General features: G+C 37.4%; 1 protein-coding gene across 3 annotated transcripts; it reads left to right on the forward strand.

Moving 5' to 3' along the window:
* The first annotated feature begins 341 nt into the window (after positions 1–341).
* On the forward strand, positions 342–16,383 carry LOC136828674 (chitin deacetylase 1-like). Of its 3 annotated transcripts, none has more exons than XM_067086770.1 (7): positions 342–472; positions 3,270–3,430; positions 9,131–9,280; positions 10,029–10,128; positions 14,011–14,099; positions 14,375–14,604; positions 14,856–16,383. In XM_067086770.1, the coding sequence occupies exons 1-7, from the start codon at positions 424–426 to the stop codon at positions 15,685–15,687; spliced, it is 1,611 nt and encodes a 536-aa protein (XP_066942871.1). In that variant the 5' UTR covers positions 342–423; the 3' UTR covers positions 15,688–16,383. The 3 variants fall into 3 exon arrangements, with proteins under 3 accessions (XP_066942871.1, XP_066942872.1, XP_066942873.1); XM_067086771.1 differs by lacking the exon at positions 10,029–10,128 and adding an exon at positions 10,910–11,009; XM_067086772.1 differs by lacking the exon at positions 10,029–10,128 and adding an exon at positions 12,513–12,612.
* Positions 16,384–22,673: the final 6,290 nt, after the last annotated feature.

A 22,673-nucleotide genomic window follows, 5' to 3' on the forward strand; every position in this document is an offset into this window, starting at 1 on the left:
ATTATGACCTTTCCTTACGCAAAGCATCCTCGTCTCACTACAGTACTTTCGAGTATCCTTCAAGAAAAAGAACTTCATCCTTGAGGAAACCACCTTATTTACCTTTTAACGCGAAGGTCAGTCCCCAAGATAAAACTGATATTCAGTAAAGGACAAGCAATTACATTCTAATCTTTGCATAAACATAAATGGAAGCCATTTGAATTCTGACAAATATAAATCCTATGACTTGATTAGTCGCAGGACAAGTACTTTCGTGCGTGCAAGTATGGTTTTGTCCTGCGTGAGAGTATGGAGTGTCCTGCGGCAGGGTGGGGTTGTCCTGGGCGGGCGTAACGGTGGGAGAGTGGTTGAAGGGGCGCGGTATATAAGGCAGCCAGCGGAGGAGCGCGCCTCAGTGAACGGTTGGGTCGGAGAGTCACCATGACAAGTATACGAGTTGCGGCGTTAGCCCTTGCCCTCCTTGGCATCGGTAAGTAGAAGCACCGTGATACACATACCTACCTACCTACCTGTTCAGCAGCGTTAGAAGCAGGCAGAAACTCAAAACTACCAAAAAAAAAAAATAAGTTAAGACATTCACTAAGGGAGAGAAGTGGCTCAAAAATGTAACGATGGAATTTTGTCTTCGTTATTCCAAGTGTCTCCAATAGTGCCTCGAAGTGAAAAAGAAATCAGTTGTGGAATGGAAAACTGTGCCTATTCTTAGGGGGAGGGGAAAGATGAATCCGTCCAGTGTTCTAGAACATACTACCACAGTGAATTCTTAAAAGCCGTTCTTTTCATTCCTTCTGTACCATCAGAATATAAAATCATTCTCTTTTTCTTAAGTGTTGAAATTCCCCTTAATCCCAATCACTTGCGCTCTTCAGGATAAGTACTGTCGGTAGCGTTTAAATCTCCATATGGCAGCAAAGTAAGCCGCAATGATTTATTCGGCTCTCTCGAGCAACGTGCTTTAAATTACAAACATTTTCGTATTTTAAACTTTTCATTGAAATATTTATTTCTCATTAAAACTTTCTATTTAAATATTTTTTCTTCAATTAAATATTCAAACATTAATTCCCCCAAACCCCTTTTAGTAAAACGCTTTCTCTGATGAATCGTGTACCATGTAAATTTTCACAGCTGTTCCAATTTGTATAACAAATCCCCATTTAGCCAAGCAGATGCGAATGAAAGTTATGAAAGTTTCCTACATTCACCTGAAACCTGATAAAAAGCGGCTACATTTACAAAGTCCCCAGATCCCCAAAAGTTTCAAGCGTATCCAGTCGAACACACTTACTCTCACTTTTACTTCGTCGGCCCACTTTCCTAACCAAACTCCTCTTAGCCCCTACTAAGGCCCCTAGTAGTCAAGTCTCACAAGTCCACTGTTCAACTGTTCTGGTTACTTTCATGATTTCTCGAAACGTCCTGCATTTAAAACCCAGAAAGACACTAATCACAGGCTAAGTTTTTAACTGAACGAAGGGAGGACGTTTTTTTTTAAACACTACTAGAGCTGAATAAAATACTGAGATCTCTCTTCTCTCGTAAAGAGAAGCAGCAGTTTCTCGGGTTGATTTAACTCCTGGAACCTTGCGAAGGTTTCCCTCTGAGTAGGGTTTCCCAGAGAACCTCTGGAGAGGTCTCGGATTCCATTCGAATTTCATTTCCTTCCTTTCTTTCACTTCTTTTTCTTTATTGCAACGGCAACAGAGAAAGTTTCGTCGCTTGCAACACACTTATTTACCTCCTCCTTAGTTCACTACTTTCCTCTCTCCGTCCCTCCATACAAATACATACATACTGACAAATGCACGCATGTATCTTATCGTATCAATATGTTATAATTAGGATTCCACTAAATAATTAACACTACTCTGAGTTATAATCAAAACGGGACGCCATCAAGGAACTTTCTCAGACCAATAATGGTCGCCGCTTTTGAGACAAGACACCTATCAAGAATCCCCTCCCTCTTTTTTCTATAAATTCCATTCCAGTTTTTGCTGATGCAACACCAACCACCCAAACCTCCCGTTAGTTGAAGTAGAGGAATATACACCACGAGGGCTAACTTCAACGTTTAAATAGAAAAGAATTAAATTTAAGACGATAACAATGAAAAAGAATCTAAAATTCTGTGGTCTTGCTGTGAGGAGCACTTGAACATAAACCTATTAGACTATATTATTCAAAGGGCATGGAGAAAGGCAAGGGGGTTCATTCTGGACCCTGCAAAAGTTATTCTAAACATAAGAGAAAGGAAAACTGCGGTGGCGAGTAGGCAGAGGTGCCTTAACCCACATCTGCCAGGCACGAAATTGTCTCTTGACCTCCTTTCCCTAAGATCGGGCGGTGGGAGGAGTGATAATGTACTGCCACACCTTAAACATTAACTTTTAACTATATGTATGTATGTATGTATATATATATATATATATATATATATATATATATATATACACATACACACACATATAGTATATGTATATACATACATATATATATATATATATATATATATATATATATATATATATATATATATATATATATATGTATATATATATACTATATATGATTGATAGACAGCATCGATTGTGCAATCGTATGACTAATAACACTAGTTATATATAAAATGGTTTTCTTTGAAGTACTTTTACAAATAAGTCCGTTCGTTTTCTGTCTGTATATTTCCTCTACTTCGCGCAACTTTCCAAAACATGAAAGAATGATTAAAACGATTTCAGTGATTTAACACGAGAATCAAAAGCAAAGATGCAAATGTTACTTTGATTAGACCTTTGATTCTCTTTTCTAGCATAAGCTTTCTCTTAAAAGATTGGATGACGTTCTCGTTAAACAAGGTATCCAATGAACGTAAGCATGGAATCATTCTTGTTTCAAGATATTTAATAATCGTATCATAACACTGCGTAACTTATTAAAGTTCCTTATTTTGGGGAGTTTTAGACCAATTCTGGTGCCATACCGTACATTATCTCCTCTCATTAATCATCTCAATTCTTTAAGCTGATTTTCTCCGTTTCCTTTAGCAACTGGTTTTGTTTCGCTAGAACCATGTAAGAAGACCAAAAATTACTATTATTATTATTATTATTATTATTATTATTATTATTATTATTATTATTATTATTATTATCATCATCATCATCGTCCATGAAGTTCATCCTCATTTTTTGCTCATATTATACTTATCAAATGGCCAAATTTGTATTACTAATTTGCTCTTTTTCCCCTGTCTACCCCGACAGCATCCGGAGAAATAGTGAAACGTCAGGCGGCTACCGTGAGCGAACCCACTGAGGATGAGGCCGACGCCTTCACCAAAGAGTTGTGTCGAGACAAGGGCGCAGGAGAATGGTTCAGGCTCGATTTGAATGATTGCCGTGACGTCATCCAGTGCACAGAGGCAGTAAGTACCCACAAATAAGTTCTTGTGATTGTATTAACATCTTTGCTGTAACTACTATTGCAACTACCAAGAATGTTACACAGAAACTTGTCACCAGGAGTACATCAGCTGAACATGCATTCACACACAAGCTTGCGTGGCAGTCTGTACATGGATGCCACAAGCATAAGAAGCATATGCATATTACGTATTTAGATGCGAATGCAGTTATGTACTGTAGTTCATACTTATAAAAAAAACCACAAACAGTTACAATAAAAAGACGATTTCAAACCTAAAAATAAGATGATCACATGAAAACTGCACACGATCTACCCTCCTTAAAACATTCACACTTTTAGTAATCACATAATGCATTACTCGTCGACGCATCCAGTCTTTAAAGGTCACTTGCATGCCACCCAATCCCTGGCACCTCTCCATACACGAGTCCATCCCCGCTCCTTTCCCCCCCAAGTCACTAACCCTTCCTTCATTCTCTCCCATCCTGAACAAGTCTTTCGACACGGCACATGTACACACACCATTACTACCACCTCCCTCCTCCCTATGAAGTGTAACTACTGATTTGTCACCAGCTGCGTGATTTCTCATTTTTTCTTCATTTACTTCTGTTGAAAGTCCTTCAACCAAGGTCTGCGTGGGGAAAAACTTGTTTCTATCTGCTTCATTTACCGCTCTCTCTCTCTCTCTCTCTCTCTCTCTCTCTCTCTCTCTCTCTCTCTCTCTCTCCATGCTGCTGGCAATGTGAGATTTGATGTCTTCACCAACGACATTAAGAGGTGAATTAAGCAACTGGGAGTGGGAGTCTTTCTTGGCTTTTGAAATGCAGCGATTTCAATCACTTTTGAAAGAGGGAAGGGGGGCTGAGGGAGTGGCCACTGGTCACAGCAAGGTTGCTGACGCACGAACATACACACACACATACTCGCCCTCTCTCTTACACAAGGCAGCCGAGATATTTTCCCAATAATGATGTTCTTATGTAACGATGACCAAACTGAACATGAGAGGCGTTGTTAGCACTTAAACGAGTATTACTTGTCTGAATTCGACTCTGTATGTAAGCGATCTATAATACTTAGCGTTTGGTAGCCTCTATTTCTTTCATTAATCGACAGGTATGATAAAAAAAGCCACAATTTTGGCTTATCAGATTTGTGAATTGCTTTAATCAATAGAACATGTCCACAAATACTGAGAACAAACAGTTTTGTTCATAATCATAGAATAAACCGGATGCAATTTCTATAAGATTATCAGCAAATAAATAAGGGTCTATGGAAAGAAAGATTACTAGTACGGATGAGACCATTTAGAAATCAACAGATAAAGACAAAAGGAATTAGACGGAGGGCAGGGTTCCGAAGGAAAGAAACGGCATATACCAGAATGTCTAATCTCTACAACGACCATTCAAAAATGTACCCTGTCCCTTTGAGAAGAACCAGAGAGGACAGGGGCAAGAGAGCCGGCCTGAAAGGTAAGGAGTTAATGAAGTAGCAGCAAAGGATAGAGAAGAGGACAGGATGGTCGAAGAAAAAGAAAGAAAGAAAGAAAAAAAGTATGGTGTGCGCACCAGCGCCATCAGCGGTCGAATTACTGAGGCAACTTTCCCTCCCAGCTAACCTCAAGGTCTACCAGACCGGCTCTTGTCGCCGCCCGCAAGACTTTTAAAAAGTCCTCCACGACCGGTGCAAAGATGCGCACGCGCAGAAGAATAAGCGAGACCCCACTTGGGGATAAATTTATAAACACAGACACAGAATTCATCTTAACCTTATCATTTATAGGGTGTCATAACTACATAGCTATTTCTGTTTAATTACAAATATTTAAAACCTAACCTTCTCGATACAACTATACTGCACTGAACATTAATTACCATAATCCTAAAACAAATGGTCTCTTAGATAAGCTGAAAAACAATGCATTTCAGAACAACAAAAACTTAAATGCTTTTCTTGTCCTTTTGCCAACGTCCAAGCAAAAAGAAAACAAATGAGTACTAACTAGATCCTTACAGCAGACAACAATCCTCTTATAAGGCCACTTATCAGTGAATATATGAACTCCTACAGATGAAGGCATATGAGTATGACTGAACTCTGTTACCGAATCTAAGGTGCGACCTTTCCGGGTTTAACTGGTTCGAGTTAGAAGCTCTTAAATGACATGGAGAGAATAAGTTTCCTTGGCGGCAAATAGCCGGATCAGTTTCCACCTAAAGTGGTCGATGAATGCTTTCGCCTACGTTCATCGGGACCTATTCAATATATACTTCTCGAGGAGTCCTTGTAAACGCACACCCTGAACTCTGATATTAGTGAAAATCTTAAATTCTGGAGTAAGGTTCTCAAGAAAAAAATAGATGTTCTGATTAATTAGCTTCCAAATACAATTGTCATCAAAATAACCGTTCAATAATATGAAAATCATCAAAATTCCCTAAACTAATCATAGAAGTTCTATTGATTACGGCCGTCAGAATGACAAAGCTAATTTACAACAAGCATCGTAAATGACAAAATATGGACCCGAAATGTAAAATAACAAATATACATATACGTACATACATACACCCCCTACCTACATACACGCATACATATAATTATACATACGTACATACACACACATATATACTGTATATATATATATATATATATATATATATATATATATATATTTATATATATATATATATATATATATATATATATATATATATATATATATATATATATATATGATCTGCGTGTCAAAATGAAACCTACGCTCCACCATTAACAGTAAGAGAGATGACAGTGACAGGTCCAATTAAAAAAAGAAAAAGAAAAAGAACTTAAACAATTCACCCCCCTCTTTAGTAAGCAGCACTGATTTTCATCGTGAGTGTCTAAACACAACAGGCACTTGGCCACTTTCTCTTGTCCTGTGCTCGCTCGCTCGCTCGCCCGCCCTCCTCTCTCTCTCTCTCTCTCTCTCTCTCTCTCTCTCTCTCTCTCTCTCTCTCTATCAGACACCCTTTTCATCACTAAACAGAATCAAGTTTAACAACATGCCAAGCATGTTTACTTCGCTCTTCATGAAGAATTTTCATTGTCGGTAGTTCGTTGTTTCGATTATACTACTGTCTATTACATTTCGGGAAACATAAATGCGTGACAAATATTCAAGTCTGACTTTGGAACGAAAATTAAATAGCAGAATTATAAGAGGTGATGCAGAATAATAATAACCGAATTTCCTCTTTGCATGATGTCGGAAGTCGATCGCTAAATATAAATCACTAATATCTCTATGTTCACCTTAACCAGCTACTCATATAGTGACGAACCAACCACAACTGAAGCTCGTTCTAATCCAAGGAGCACGTCTGAATACTTTAGAAACGCATTAGAGAAGCCAAGAGCCTCCAAATCCAACAGCTGAAAGGTGAAAGCCGTTCTGAATTGCTCCGTCAGATTCGTTCTATTTCTCGTTTGCTTGTTTCCGTTTTCACTCCCCGGCGCCACAGATGGAGCCAGAAGTTTGGGGAAGAGGAAATTGTCAAAGCCTGTGTTTCTCTACGAAGCAAATAAATATTTCTGGCATCACCATCTGTATATAAAAAACTGAACTAAAAAAAAAAGAGCTTGAACTAAATAACAATATGATTCCGGCAGAAACCATGCTTACGGTGAATGAAATTCATACAAATTGAAAAACGAACACAATTTCTGGCTATGAGCACGCACGCACGCACCCCCCCCCCCACACATATACGTATATATATGTGTTTTATATTATATATATATATATATATATATATATATATATATATATATATATATATATATATATATATATATATATATATATATCTACACTCAACTCACTCTTTTGACAGAGAATGGCTTATAAAAAAAAAAAATACAATGGACAATGCACAAATAATTCTTAATTGTTCAATCGTGAATTAACCCTCTGTGCTGAAAATTTCCACATCAGCCGCTCCACACTCCGGCAAAGAAGGTTAACCAGCAGGGTGTTGAACTCCCCCATACACATACTGCAACATTCATTTCTCTATCTTGCACGCACCCTTGCGCTGTCTGAATATTGGGGAACTTCCTTTCCAATACCTCTTTCACTTATATATCCAGCACTTTCCAAGTGTTCTTCTCCTTTCCCCTAACTCTTCTGAATTATATTCTTTAAATATTTACAATTTTGGATGAGTTGCCTGTTTGGTTGAAATCAACGTAAACCAAGTTAAAATTACAATATGCGATCACGACAAAGTTGCTAGACAATGACACTCACGTACCCACACGTAGTGATTTAAAATGTATATGCATTCTAATAGTTAAAAGAAACACAAACAAGTATGAATCTATCTGTAAATACACAATGGCACTAAATGTGTGTATGTATGTATATGTATGTATATATATCTATATATATATATATATATATATATATATATATATATATACATATATATATAATTTGTATATACATACACACACACACACACACACACACACACACACACACACACATATATATATATATATATATATATATATATATATATATATATATATATATATATATATATATATATATATATATATATTATACACATATAGTTCAGAAATTAAATTCCATAGGTGCATACCATGCATCCAGTAAAAACATTTCAGTAAAAACACAAATTATCTTTTGTTCAAACGCATATTCCATGCAGGTATACAAATCAACGAACAACGTAAACAGTCCAAATAAACTTGACTCTTTTTCTCACAACCATTAAACCGATACTTTCAAGCGTTCGATTACCTTCAGTTTCGACCAAAAACGGGCTCTGCTGAGCAACGCACACACAAACATAAACACACACACACACACACACACGAGAGAGAGAGATGACGTCAGGGCTGTCTGGTATGAGAGAGTTTGGGTTCGGGAACCAGGGATCTGGATTGTTCAGGAGGGGGAAGGTGATGGGAGTGAGGGAGTGGGTGGGGATGAAGGTGGTCGGAGGCGGGGAGGGGGGATAAGTGGAAGTGAACTGAGTAGCCAACCCCCAAATTCCTTTCACTAAAGTGCAGCGGATTTTATACTGCACATTCTTCAAAGCAAACGACGCATTACGAGAGTGCCTTCCACTCATGTCCTCCAAAATCCCCATTCTCTTTCTTTATTCCCTAACTACTCTCTTCTCAAACAAACGCAAATCATTCACTCGCCTCCACCATTAATGATTTGAAGTGACGCACAATGACTGATGGGCCATTGTTCCCGATATATATTTTTTACGGGTAGTGATTTTGTCAGCTCACCGATTTCTCCATCTTGGCTTGAAATTAAAGTCGCCGTATTTAAGTTGGTAAATGCTGTTCTTGGCATGACGTGTGTGTACAACTATTCTCTACATGGAAGAAAAAACCAAATTCATGTTTCACACACCACGTAATATTCAATGTTTCCTATTATGGCTGGATTTTTTTAAATATTTTTTTTATTTTAAGGTATACCTGATTACACAGGCACATAACACATTCCTTTATTCTTATTTTGGTAGTTGTGACAGTGGTTTTAATATTTTGGTTCTTGAGTAAAACATCATCTATCTTCTCTAGATATACATGAAATTATCATCTTCCTTCTCCTGGTGCTCTAAATATCACGATGTTTTCGTTTCCGAACTCATAGGGTCTCCAGGCTCTGAGATGCCCTCATGGTCTGGCTTTCAACCTGGAATTGCAGACCTGTGACTGGAAAGACAACGTCAAGAACTGTAACCAGAAGGAGAAGAAGAAGGTCGTCAAGCCCCTCCTCAACACCGTCGAGCCTCTTTGCCAGGTAAGAAATGATAAAAAAAAAATGAAAATTAAATTACTATACTATTACTAGTATGGAACAATGTCCTAATCACTGATGCATATGGGAGAGCATAAATGTCGTTAAATTTTTCATATTTACGGTAAAATTTATTGCTTGAATATTTTTATTTGTTTCATGCTTCTAGGCAATCTTCACGTTTACTCATTTTCAGAATGTTATTTTGAGTACAGTAATTTCAAAAAATATAATGCTGCAAATAGTCAACTCCACGTCTATCAAACAATGTTACTGGAGAAGTATGCGAGTATCTTTGATGATTTGTGAATGTTCATAAGTTAATGGCTTCTAACAATGTTTCAGACCTTTGGAATGGAAGATGAGCTTTAAGCAAATCAGTGTGAATGGAAGCATAAAAGAATGTTTAATTTTCACTGAGTTTCCCATTAGCTAGTCTGAATAAGTGTATGAGTATTAATCTAGTTTATTTTAATAAGTAATTTTAAATGCATTTTGTTTCCGCTCACAAAATAGCGAATTTCCGAGCCTGTCATCGTTGATTGTTTGCCAGGTCTTTCTACTAGGACAATCAGTTTAGAATCCTGTCATGGAAATTAGGAAGTGTTTGAACTTGCTGTATAGTAAAATATTCTTATTAGGATCGATCATTACTGGAAAGTCACCTGAAGGGGAACACTAACCCCACCATGTCGTAAGGGGAATCTATAAACATATACTATGTCATGTTTTGTGCTTCTGATGCTCATAGGAGAACCAGCTGGCCTGCGGTGACGGAACGTGCATTGATCGAATCCTGTTTTGCGATGGCAAATTTGACTGTGCCGATGAGTCCGACGAAAACACCTGTGGTACGTCTCCTCTCACAGGAGCCCCTTTCAATACGGGGTTTGGGCGTCACAAGGGTGACGACACCATGCCCCTGATTATGATGATGGCTTTTGGCAAAAGAATATTAATACAAATTAATCATTAATAAATCAAAATGCTTATTTTTCTTCTGTCGGGATACTTACTTTTCCAATGGCTGTCGACTTCGATCAAATAGCAGTATCTTTTCGTGAGTGACAAGTTCTTGAATGCAAGAAACTTCAAGGACCATGAGACAACATCTCTCTCGGAGACTGCGTGGAGGTTTCAACGCGCACCAGAATACTGTTACCAAAAAATCATGTCGGATATGCTTTTACGCAATCTTCCTTCGCTTTAAAACAATTTGGTCATGCTCGGTTTGCAAAATATTTTGAAAGCAATATCAATTCAAATTCACAATCGGCAATTCTTAATCGACAATTTAATATTGTTCCTCCACCTTTATCCGTTAAATCATTGTCACTTTTATAAGAGAAAGGAAAGCATCAATAAAAACTCAACACTTAAGCTTTAATCATCGACTGAAAGGACACTGTGGCCCATGGTCTAAACATGACACTATACTGCCTTGTATTCTCTCTATCCTTTCCTCCGACACCTTTACCAGTTTCCTAGTTCCAGATGGAACAGACACGCATATTTACAGCTCTCACACTTCGCTGCCTTTTAATGACTTTAAAGGAACTTGAGGGGAAAGCAATGACCGCTTTCTTTACTGATCGTCATGAGCTAATAGGGAATTGTGACTTGAATTTGCAGGATAGTTACTTGGCCTGCGGCGACGGCACCTGTATGGAAAGGCACTTTTTCTGTGACGGAGAGCAAAACTGTAGCGATGGATCTGACGAAAGCGCATGCGGTGTGTACCCATGCCCTAATAATAAACCTGTTTCACGTGTAGCTATTATACCACAATATCACCCCCTCGAAACTCAAAAAGTACTTTAAGACCATTTTCTTGCAACAGGCGCGTATACTAAGAAAATATTCATTAAATTTCATAATCATAAAATGCGATTCAGTTATTTAAGACATAAAAGAAATACATTCGATGTTATGATTCATTTGTTAACATTATCCTGGTCTTGACAACATTGATCGCTTAGTTAAGTTCTTTAATTAAATGTATAAGATCTCAAGTCAACCATTGCCCCTTTGGAATGGCTCACATTAAACTCGAAAACTCTTAATGACACTTGAGGATACTCAACATTTCCAAGCGTATATGCAGCCTGATGCAGTACTTGCTTCACCGTCTCTTAGTTTTACTGTCCTACACATAACAGCTTTAGACTTTTCTGCACCTCTGGCTGACAAAGCTAACGTTATCTGACCTACTCTTTTTTTCACTTTAAGTGTTACACCAACTTCTTATTAGTCACTACTTTATGACATGGAACACACCATTACGAAACCAGACACTTGTCACCACAACCAATGAGGGACAAATGACAATTTGGCCATATTCTAAACGAGACTTTCAGACTCAGATCAAACAAGTCAGAAGCTTTAGTGTCAAATGTTTACCGCCTCTGTCAATATCATCTCAACTTCATCTTTATTAAACGATATCAGCTTTTGGTAAATTACAGGTTACAACTCATAGTAAACACTGAACCTACCATACATATGAAAATTTAAGAAATGTTTAGAATATCGGCCAAGGGAAATCTTACTTCTTTTATGCTAACAAATGCAGCCCTTAAGACAAAATTGTTGTCAGTTTTGTTAACAACAAAACAATAACAAGAGGAATTTCCTTTTCTCAAAAGCTGACTTCCAATTTAGTCGCATGGAGGCAACTGTATATTTATAGGAAACGATTAACAACCATGAGAATGCAACTTCGACCACCATCATGTACATTTTATTTCAGCTTCTCAGCGAATGGCTTTCAATTCCGTTCTATTTACTTTAATATTAAAGGTGATTCTTTTGTGGCCTCATTAACATTTCTAACCATATATTAAATTGTTTGTTATTAATTCTTCTAACATATTTCCTCAACAGTTTCAACCTCAGACTTAACATCTTCAGATAACATGCCCTTGATTATAAGTAGTTTCTTCTAAATAACTGGGCACAAATCCCCAAGTACAAACCCATCTACCACAACTTCTTTCCGATTCCCAATATTTCAAACCTAATTTTCTGTCATCGTCATAATTTTGCATCTCTCGCTTCTCTTCTGTCATTTCCTGCGTCCCTTCTGTTCTATACCGAACATTCCCACCCACATATCTTTCGCCTCTGTCTCCCTTCATCTTGGGTTGCCTTATTTCGATGCCTGGAGCCTTTCTGTCTCTCCAAAAATCATGGAAATAAGAGTGAGTTCAATAAGTGTTCCCCTCCCTGTTCTCAGAATGACATGTTGGCCTGTGGAGATGGAACTTGTATTGATAGGCAGTTATTTTGTGATGGCAAATACGACTGCGCGGATGAGTCCGATGAGACACTGTGTGGTAGGTATATTAAAAACAAAAGAAATGGAGGCCGCTCAACCAGGTGTCCTATCCAAGTGGTCCTTTTCAATTCCATTTACCTATCCTTGTAATTCGCCTGTACCTCACCCTGTCCCAGCCTTAAGATATAGAAAAAAAAAAAACAGTATAAATTTGATAAAGACACAACGAAAATGGTCTGCCTGACATTGCACAGACCGAATAATAAGACCTACTCAGCAGCATGCTTTGGATGGGATTAGAACATTAGGAATACGCACATACATATATGTGTGTGTGTGTGTGTGTGAGTACAATTCTGAAGAACAAGGAAGAGCTTGTAATTTAGCCTGACAGCAGACACTTCAAATCATCAGAGACCATATTTTGGGACTTCAGGCCGGTCAGTACATGGAATAAAGAGAACCAGGGAGACACCATTTGTGGAATGTTTATTTACTGAAGCTAACATCACCCAGCAATCATCACCATCATTATCACCTAAGCACCCATTCATGTTCACGCAAAGCACCCCTCCTTGTCCTCCTCCACACATACCTTAAATTCCTCTGGGCCTTTCCAATGCGTCTGCATTAAAAGCATATTACCCATGGTTCTTTTTATAATTCACAGTGAAGGTCACAGAAAGAAAGGGGTTTTTTCCTTACCTGTAGAGTTATACCATCACTTCTTCATTTTATACCTGTTCCATTCAAAATGTTAAAAAAGCTTTTAAATCACACTAGCGTATATCGTTCTTCTCTAAGCTTTTGACTTCACTCTTGCTTTCCTTGTCAGTCTTCTTTATGAGTTTCCTGATATTTCTCTTCCCCACGCCTTCCGTTAAAGTGAAAAATGAGTAAAGAGGAAAGCATGATAGACTACAGCAATCACCTGCATGGCCTTAGTAAAGGAATTTACTCTTTTTTTATGAAGCATTAGTCTTTTAACAATATATTTGCCAGATTGTAAAATGTACGCATATATGCATGCACTATCCAGGTAAACTAACCTTGTGAATTACGTAATATTATTTTAGAAATGCCACATTTTAACCTATTAAACCTTAACATCGTTAGTCTTGATAATGTTCATCTTTACAGTACAATCTTTTAACTGAAATGTATATAGCTGTTACTTGATTTTCGAAAAATATTCTAAACTCGTAGTATTTTTGTAACAAATTAACCATAATCAAAATGCCAACTTGCATAATACCTTACATTTACTTAATATTTATAACAAAATCTAAAAATAACCTAATATATATATATATATATATATATATATATATATATATATATATATATATATATATACACATAACACAGTGAAATGAAAAAATATAATGTCATAGATGAAGACAAAATAAAAAAGTACTGTGAATTCATCTCTGATGGTCCGTTTGTATTCACTCAGACATCAAGAGTGATCCCAACAGCGCACCCATTTGCAACCCTGATGAGTGCCGCATCCCCGACTGTTTCTGCTTCAATGATGCCAGCGAGGTAATGAACTTTGCCCCGCTTTCCTTAGGTTTAGGGCTAACTTTTTCATTACACATCCAAACTCGTTTTTATAATTTTTTTTTTACGTGAGTTACGTTTAGAACTGTAATTCCCAAGTCAAGTTTTTATGCAGTAAATTTTGTTTATATGTTAAAAACAAGTTGTGGCGAGAAAACAAACTTTTATCTACAAAACAGAAATATCAACTGATTTTTACTAACAGCCTGCCAAACCTTCAAAAGCTAAAGTACGAGAATATTTCCTCTCTAAAACAGATCCCCAACAACATGAACCCTCGTGACGTTCCCCAGATGATTACCATTACATTCGACGACGCTATCAACATTGAGAACATCGATCTTTACCAAATCATTTTCGATAACCGCTTCAACCCCAACCAGTGTACCATCAAATCGACCTTCTTCGTTTCCCACAAATACACAAATTACTCCGCTGTGCAGGATATGCATCGTCTTGGTCATGAAATTGCCATCCATTCCATCAGGTAGGTAGACGGGATATATATAATGTATTTTCTTGGTTCCATAACTAAAACTAATTGTTTCAGGGAATAAATTCACGTTATGGATGATTTAAATGTAGATAATCACATGTGTTGGTCAGATGTTAAAAAAAACTGTTAATATTTTTTTCAAACAAAGAACAAAACTGGACTGATTTCAGTGCAAGAAACAAATGTATAAATTGTTATCCTGACACGGGAATTAATTTTCGTTTGTTTGCTACCCCTTACAGCCACAGCAACAACGAAACATTCTGGACCAAGGCTTCCCTCGATGAATGGGAGCGTGAAATGGCAGGTGCCCGTGTGATTGTAGAAAGGTTTGCCAACATTACCGACTCCTCTGTGATTGGTCTCAGGGCTCCTTACCTACGTGTGGGTGGCAACAACCAATTCAGCATGATGGAGAAGAACGCCTTCCTTTACGACTCCACCATGACTGCCCCACTTCAGAACCCCCCTCTCTGGCCCTATACCCTGTACTACCGTATGCCCCACACTTGCCATGGTAACCTCCAGAACTGCCCTACCCGTTCCTTCGCCGTCTGGGAAATGGTCATGAACGAGATGGACCGTCGTGAGGAACCAACCATTGAAGAAGAGTTGCCCGGATGTGCTATGGTGGATTCTTGCTTCTCCAACAAGCCAACAGCTGATCAGTTCTACAAATTCCTGGTGAACAACTTCGACCGTCATTATAACACCAACCGTGCCCCAATGGGTCTCTACTTCCACTCTGCCTTCCTCAAGAACGACCCAGAAATCTTGGACGCCTTCCTCTTCTGGTTGGACGAGACCTTGGCCAACAACCCTGATGTCTACTTCGTCACCATGACCCAGGTCATTCAATGGATGCAGGACCCACAGCCAGTCAGCAACCTCAAGAACTACGAGCCATGGAAGGAGAGGTGTAATGTAGCTGGACCCCCATACTGCTATGGCGGCACCAACTGCGAACTCAACACCGACGAACTTCCCAGTGAGACCCTCCGTCTGGCCACCTGCATGCGATGCCCCAACAGGTATCCTTGGCTACTGGATCCCTTGGGAGAGGGTTACTTCTAAGAGCACTACCGCTGCATTAATGCTGTCGCCCTGCCCCCTCCTCTCCCATGGGGACAGTTGTGCTCACCTGTAAATATATTGTTTTATAATTTGTACATGATCGTGTCCAGGCATGCGTAGCCTCATTCCTAACGAAGTAGTGGTTGGCTGGTCAGGGGCGCGGCGGCAACACCACCACCACCACCGCCACCAAGGCCAAGATGTCCGGTTTATTGATGAACTCTGCACAATGGCCTCCCGAGCTGATGCTGCTGTTGGTGCTGCTGCAGCTGCCTTTCCTGCCCGCTTCCATGACAGGCCGGAGCTCATATTGACAAACTACTCCAAATCCCCGAGTAACCCCAGAAATCACTGCCGGGGTTGAGCTGGGGCTGTTCCCCGCCCACCCTTGCGGGATCCCAACACCTTCCCCTTTAACTCTTATCTCCTCCAAGGGTATACCGCAGGGGTCCCTATCATATTTATTAGACCTGGAGGGGCCCACATCACCTTTTTCTCTAATTTTCTCCGCCCCCTTAAAAATAACACAAAAACATCACCACCAACCAGGCGGGGGCCATCTGACAGTGCCCCCACCACCTGAGCACATTTTTTGAGATTTAACCTAGCTGTGATGATCGTTTAGAATTTTAGCGTCACTTGTTTTTACCTTCCATATTATGTTTAAATGTTACCCAAATAAAAAACATTATTCCTCATATTATTTTATTATCCTTCAAAATAATATACTCAAATGCAGAGATAAATGTACGTGTTCCAACGTAATACATAACAGGACATACCTGAACATTAACTCACACGTAGGCACACATGAGCAACCAGGCATATATACACACATCACTAGAGTTGAATCTAATGAGAATTAAGTCACAATAGTCAGCAAACAATATAACTGTAAAACTATAATCTTAAAAACAGACAAAAAACTAATTATGATAACCAAAAAAAAAAAAAAAAATTTAAAGAAAGAAAAGAAAAGGACAAACTAAGAATAGCTGCCAGACAAGCATAGACACATAATAATAATATTAAAGACACTATTAAACTAAAAAAAGTATACATTTTAGCCAAAACAATTGAATTTTTTTATGTATATTTTTACAATTATACCATCTAAAAGTCTACTTCTTCCATTCCCTATTTACTTATATACTAAGGCAAATTTTCTATTACGAAGGAATTGAAATATATGCCATATATGCTATTTTGCAATTATATTCGTGACTAGCGACTCAAAATGGTGCACTGTGCCTAGATTTAAGGCCAAATCCATTTTGATCCCCAAATTCCTTAATGGTTTCGCATATTTTACCTTCATTGTTGCTTTGCACTATTGCAAGCAGTGTGTTTTAATCAACAAAATACAAATGTATAAAAGCACAGTTTACACCGATTTTTTTTATACAGAAGCACTACTCAACAAGGGAATCAAGGCAGTACAAAATCACTAAAATGAAATATGGTTAAAAAACATGCATTCCCTTTTAGGCCTTCATGTCCCAAATAAAAAAAAATACAACTTAGTTAAAATAAGAAGGCGGAATCATTCCTTTCACGGATCAATCGAAAAATTAAAAACATATATCTCAGGAATATATGGAAGACCTTTAAAACAAATCTACAAATATTCATATTTAGTAGGCTGGAAAGTCCTTCAATAGAGAGGATGAGTTTTGTGTGTAGGAGGTTTGGGCAAAATTCTTTCTATGGCGTGGTGGAGTTCTATGAACTAGTTATTAAACGCTTATGAAGAACTGATATATATATATATATATATATATATATATATATATATATATATATATATATATATATATATATATATATATATATATATATATATGTGTGTGTGTGTGTGTGTGTGTATACAATATATTATAATATATATATATATATATATATATATATATATATATATATATATATATATATATATATATATATATATATATATATATATATAAATAATACAATCGATTCTGGTTATAAGCGGACCAACTATCACTCCAAAGCAAATAAGTCTTCAATGCGAATCACAAAGAGAGAGAGAGAGACAGAAGAGTAATATGTCAAAACAACAATATGAAAAATAATGTTAACCTGGAAAATTATGGAAAATTATCATAAAATACAGTTTAGAAAACGCTCTCTCTTTCTCTTGTATACCGGCGTGAAACCAATCACCAAGTAATCGTGTGTGTGTGTGTGTGTGTAAAGACACTCTTGACTTTTACATCCTGATCAGTAGTGTTCAAGAGTACATGCAAAACCAAATTGCACAAGTAACAGCTGCATTAATCTACATTCTAGCTGGATCAAGAGTGAAAGGAGTCGAGGGCGATTATGCGTACTAGCTATTCGATACAAATCACTTTGAATTAAAGGCAGCAAGTCCACGTTTTACCTATTACACACAATAGAGGCTAAAGCAACTTGTCCTGTCTATGGCCATTCTATGACAGCGCATGAGTCTTGTAACCTACGGGAGACCGGCAGGAGTGAGAGACTGGAGTAAATAAATTAGTAGTTATCATCAACGCTGCAGCAAACTACGGAAGTAGTAGTAGTGACTCTAAGAAATCTATGGGTATGTAGCAGACTGGCTTGGTCTGTAAGAAATGCAACAATAAATGCTACGTTAAACATTCAAGGATTATTTTTTCTATGAACATATGACGAGGTAACAGATAAGCACTCGTTTATTTTCAAAAACTAGAGGCAGCCTTTTCTCTCAATATTGAGAGAGAGAGAGAGAGAGAGAGAGAGAGAGAGAGAGAGAGAGAGAGAGAGAGAGAGAGAGAGAGCTCAAGGACATCTTCGCGAAACTGGAATCTGTCTTAATAACGGCACACCAAACCTCTTGGTGCTGTCTTTATCTTCTTTGAAACGAAAAATGGTGTTCTCTTGATCATCTTGAAAAAAACCATGAAGCTTGAAGGGTAGACTCAAGAGGCACTACCTAAGGTTTATCTTTAAAATTCAACCTATTTTAATAACACATTTACCAGCATTAGTTACTTCTAATTAGAGATAACGGCGCAAGTGCTCAAGGTTAAATTTTTATACCAATAATCACACAGTAAACATAAAAGGAATAAAGATTTGAAGTTATCTTTCACGTATTCATCAGACCATAACATTTACATTCACACTTTTGATGGTTTATGGGGGAATTATAAACTGATGTGGACACATGTGAATACATCCCTAAGTGGTATATTAAATTGACTCCTACTCTGGCTAATGAAAAATTTCTTATCTTTTGGATGCCTCTGTCTGTTACTAAATCAGTACACATTCAAAATGTCTTTTTTCTTTAATGAAGCAATTTTCAAATCACACTTAAGATTGCGACAAGAGGGTAAATCTGAAATAAATCAAAGGTACAAACAATGAGCAATGCTTTTGCAACGAGACTGATCCAATAATCAGCAAATCACATCGCAAAGAACAGGGATATTAAAAGGAATATAAATGTCTCCACCAACAAAATAGCTTTTCTGGACATAAAGCAAGGCAGCAAACTGACACTGGGGGAACCCTATACGGGATGTAAAAACTTGAAATTTATAATATTTCGAGAGCTGGCGTGCTGAACCTCAGGCAAAAACGATAATTAATTATAACAAAGCTATGATTATGACATACAGTAAAGAGAAGTGTTACATAAACAGAAAAACAGCCATCTCTTTCCGTATAGGAGAAATGAAGCTAAATTATAATTTTCACCTGTATGCGAAATTTTTCTTTGAAGATTTGGCGCGCTGAAATGAAATTTCACACCCATTTCCTTTCTAGACCAGGTCTAGTTTTCCTGCTACTGATTCTGCCTTCTTACAGCCATTTATGTCTATGTCTGTATGGGATCCTCAGCTAGCTCTGATGAAGAAATCAACTTTTTGTAGCGATGAAGAGAGAATGGAAATAATCGACTCTTAAAGGAGTTTTGGAGTGAACGTTATGGATAATGGCAGAAAATGAAGAAAAAAAAAATTATTTTTTTCAACCGATCTGGATATGAAGGATATCACTGAAGGAAAAATAGTGAAAACTGTAGAGGTATAAAGATGATTTATTAAAATTGCAAGTATGGATGATAGGACGAATCAAAGAGTTTTGAAGTGGTATGGTATCACAGACAACAGAAGTGAGAAGTTGTTGAAACGGGTTTAATTTGTGTGGGTGAATGTACAGTATATGTTCTCTCTCTCTCTCTCTCTCTCTCTCTCTCTCTCTCTCTCTCTCTCTCTCTCTCTCTCTCTCTCTCTCTCTCTCTATATATATATATATATATATATATATATATATATATATATATATATATATATATATATAAATATATATATAATATATAGGGCCTATATATATAATATATATACTATATATATATATATATATATATATATATATATATATATATATATATATATATATATGTGTGTGTGTACTGTGTATATATATATAAATTATTCCTGAGTTTGGTTGAAATTTAGGCTTTTTCATTCACATCCAGTCTACATAAGTTCATAAATTGTAGAATACACTTAATTCTCAAGCTTATCTAATATCCTTTGATTTGATTTTATCGGTATTAAATGCAATACCTAATGATCTAAATTTACTAGTGTTTGTGTGTGTATACATATACACACAAACACGCACACACACATATTATATATAATATATACATACACATATACGAGTATATACTGTATATTTATAATATATTTATATAATTTTTTCTGCACAGGTTTTGCAGTGACTATTGGCTTGGGCTATCCTCTAATTTGGAAACGGCTTGTTGTCGTCACTACTACATCCGGTAATATTAGATGAAATTTTCCTTATGCACAACAAAATATAATATATATATATATATATATATATATATATATATATATATATATATATATATATATATATATATATATATATATAAAATATAACCGCCCCACCACCCTTCCCGTTACACACTTTCATCCTATCCACCAGCAAACGACGAAGGTAAAGGTGTGCATCTTCTCTCGACCATGACCCATAAGCATCCCCTTTTGCGAAACTCTGTGCAACAGTGATCGTCTTTCTTTTTCTAGTTTTTTTTTTATTTGAAAAGATACACTATTCCTACCTTTCATTACCCCCGTAACCAAGAAGGGAACCCATATTTTTTCCCAGCAAGAAATCTATGAACGGAAATTAAGAAAACGACAACATAATTTTATTTTTGAAGTTGTACAAAATGTTAGGTAAGGAGAGTCAGCTGAGTGCATGACAGTGAAAGTTGCTTTTACTGAGGTGGATGGTGAATGGCGTTGGTGAGGGAGCAGAGGAGGAATGGGAGGGGGGGGGATGGGGAGGGGGATGGGGAGGGGGATGGGGAGGGAGAGGGGAGGGAGGTGGGATGAGATATGCACCTTAGTAGAGGAGAGAAGAAACGTAGGGACAACGGAATCTGCATGAGGTCGTCGCCTTTTCCTTACGAACGATACTGAAACTTTGCATACAGGACACATGAGTGAAAGGGAGAAGTATTACTGAAGGAATACTTGGCTGCATCACGAATACGTGGAAGTACTGAGTTAAGAACGATCAGACGCCCACACCCTGTTATCCAACAGAGAGAGAAAAACTTTACAGTAGAGAAAACTTTTACATCCCATTACGCCTCTACTGACCTCAGTAACGAATTATGTACCTAGTAGTTAGACGACTGTGATGCAAAATGCTCGATGTAAAGACCATACTACACCATAAAACAAAGCTTTCCCCCTGCACATACAACCTAGGTGAGCATATGGAACGTACCATCCCGCGGACAATCATTACTTCTTTACAGTCAATGGAAAGGTATTAACAATTTACTAAAGTTTCAGTAGCTGATAAGTAAAAAAATCGATAACAAAAATAAACAATTGCTTACATATTGAGTGGTGCTTGAATTAAAACAAATTTTCGATAAAACAACACTTTAGATAAACATTTACTGTTTACTAATTTGTTAATGAAAAATCACGCCCCGTTCGATACAATCCGCGAAAATAAAAAAAATATGGTGAAAATGTTTAAATAATTTACTTGAAAATCACTGTTTCATCTATTCAGGATTATAACACCATTAACTCATCTAGCAAAAATGAATACCAAAAACCACACGAAGCACTCCGGGAGAATTACTTACATTAGCTGCCCCGTACCGAACCCAACCAACTTCTAAAATAATTCCATTTAATGAAATGTTGAAGAAGACCCCATTATGGTACCAGAAGAGGTACATAACTTCGGCAATTTTCTCCCAGCAAGATGTGTCTGCAAAACACGAATACCCCGATGGCAGCTATATTTAGTATGAGGGTCATGGCAAAGGTCACCAGGTCACTCAAATTGGTGTCATCTGAAAGGGTTGCTTCATTAGTGAAGAACACATACAAATAAGAAAACTCCATCTCTTATGAGATGAGAGACGGGTGAACATAGCAATCAAAAGGAAATGCGTAATCCTCGAGGTGAATCTTTCATAGTTTATCATCATTTTTGGCATCTGAAACATTTTCATTTCTCTCTTCATAATACTATTTTTCAATCACGCATACAACAGGAATTCATAAACACCTTTCCAGGCCTTATGGACATTTCTGAAACGTTCTAGTCCGATCTGTATTGCTGTAAGGACATACTCGTGGCATGACAAAATTACACCCAACAGATTTCGTCGATTTGAAAATAAAACCTATGAAGAATATTACGAGTCACATGACAGGATGTAGTGAGAAATACTTTAGGGGAAATGACTTACTTCATATGTAGGAGGGATAATAATGAAAGGATATGGAGATGGCTTGGATATGTCTTTTCCACAGCCCCTGTGGGGAAAGCACGTGATCACGTCACTTGGACCCCTGTGGCCACCAGAAGAGTCGAAGACCCAGACCTACTTGAATAACCATGAGACGGGCTGAAAAAGAGTGGGGATCTTTGAAAGTTCAAGC

Source organism: Macrobrachium rosenbergii, chromosome 43 (assembly GCF_040412425.1).
Source record: "Macrobrachium rosenbergii isolate ZJJX-2024 chromosome 43, ASM4041242v1, whole genome shotgun sequence".
In the NCBI taxonomy this organism is placed as follows: Eukaryota; Metazoa; Arthropoda; class Malacostraca; order Decapoda; family Palaemonidae; genus Macrobrachium; species Macrobrachium rosenbergii.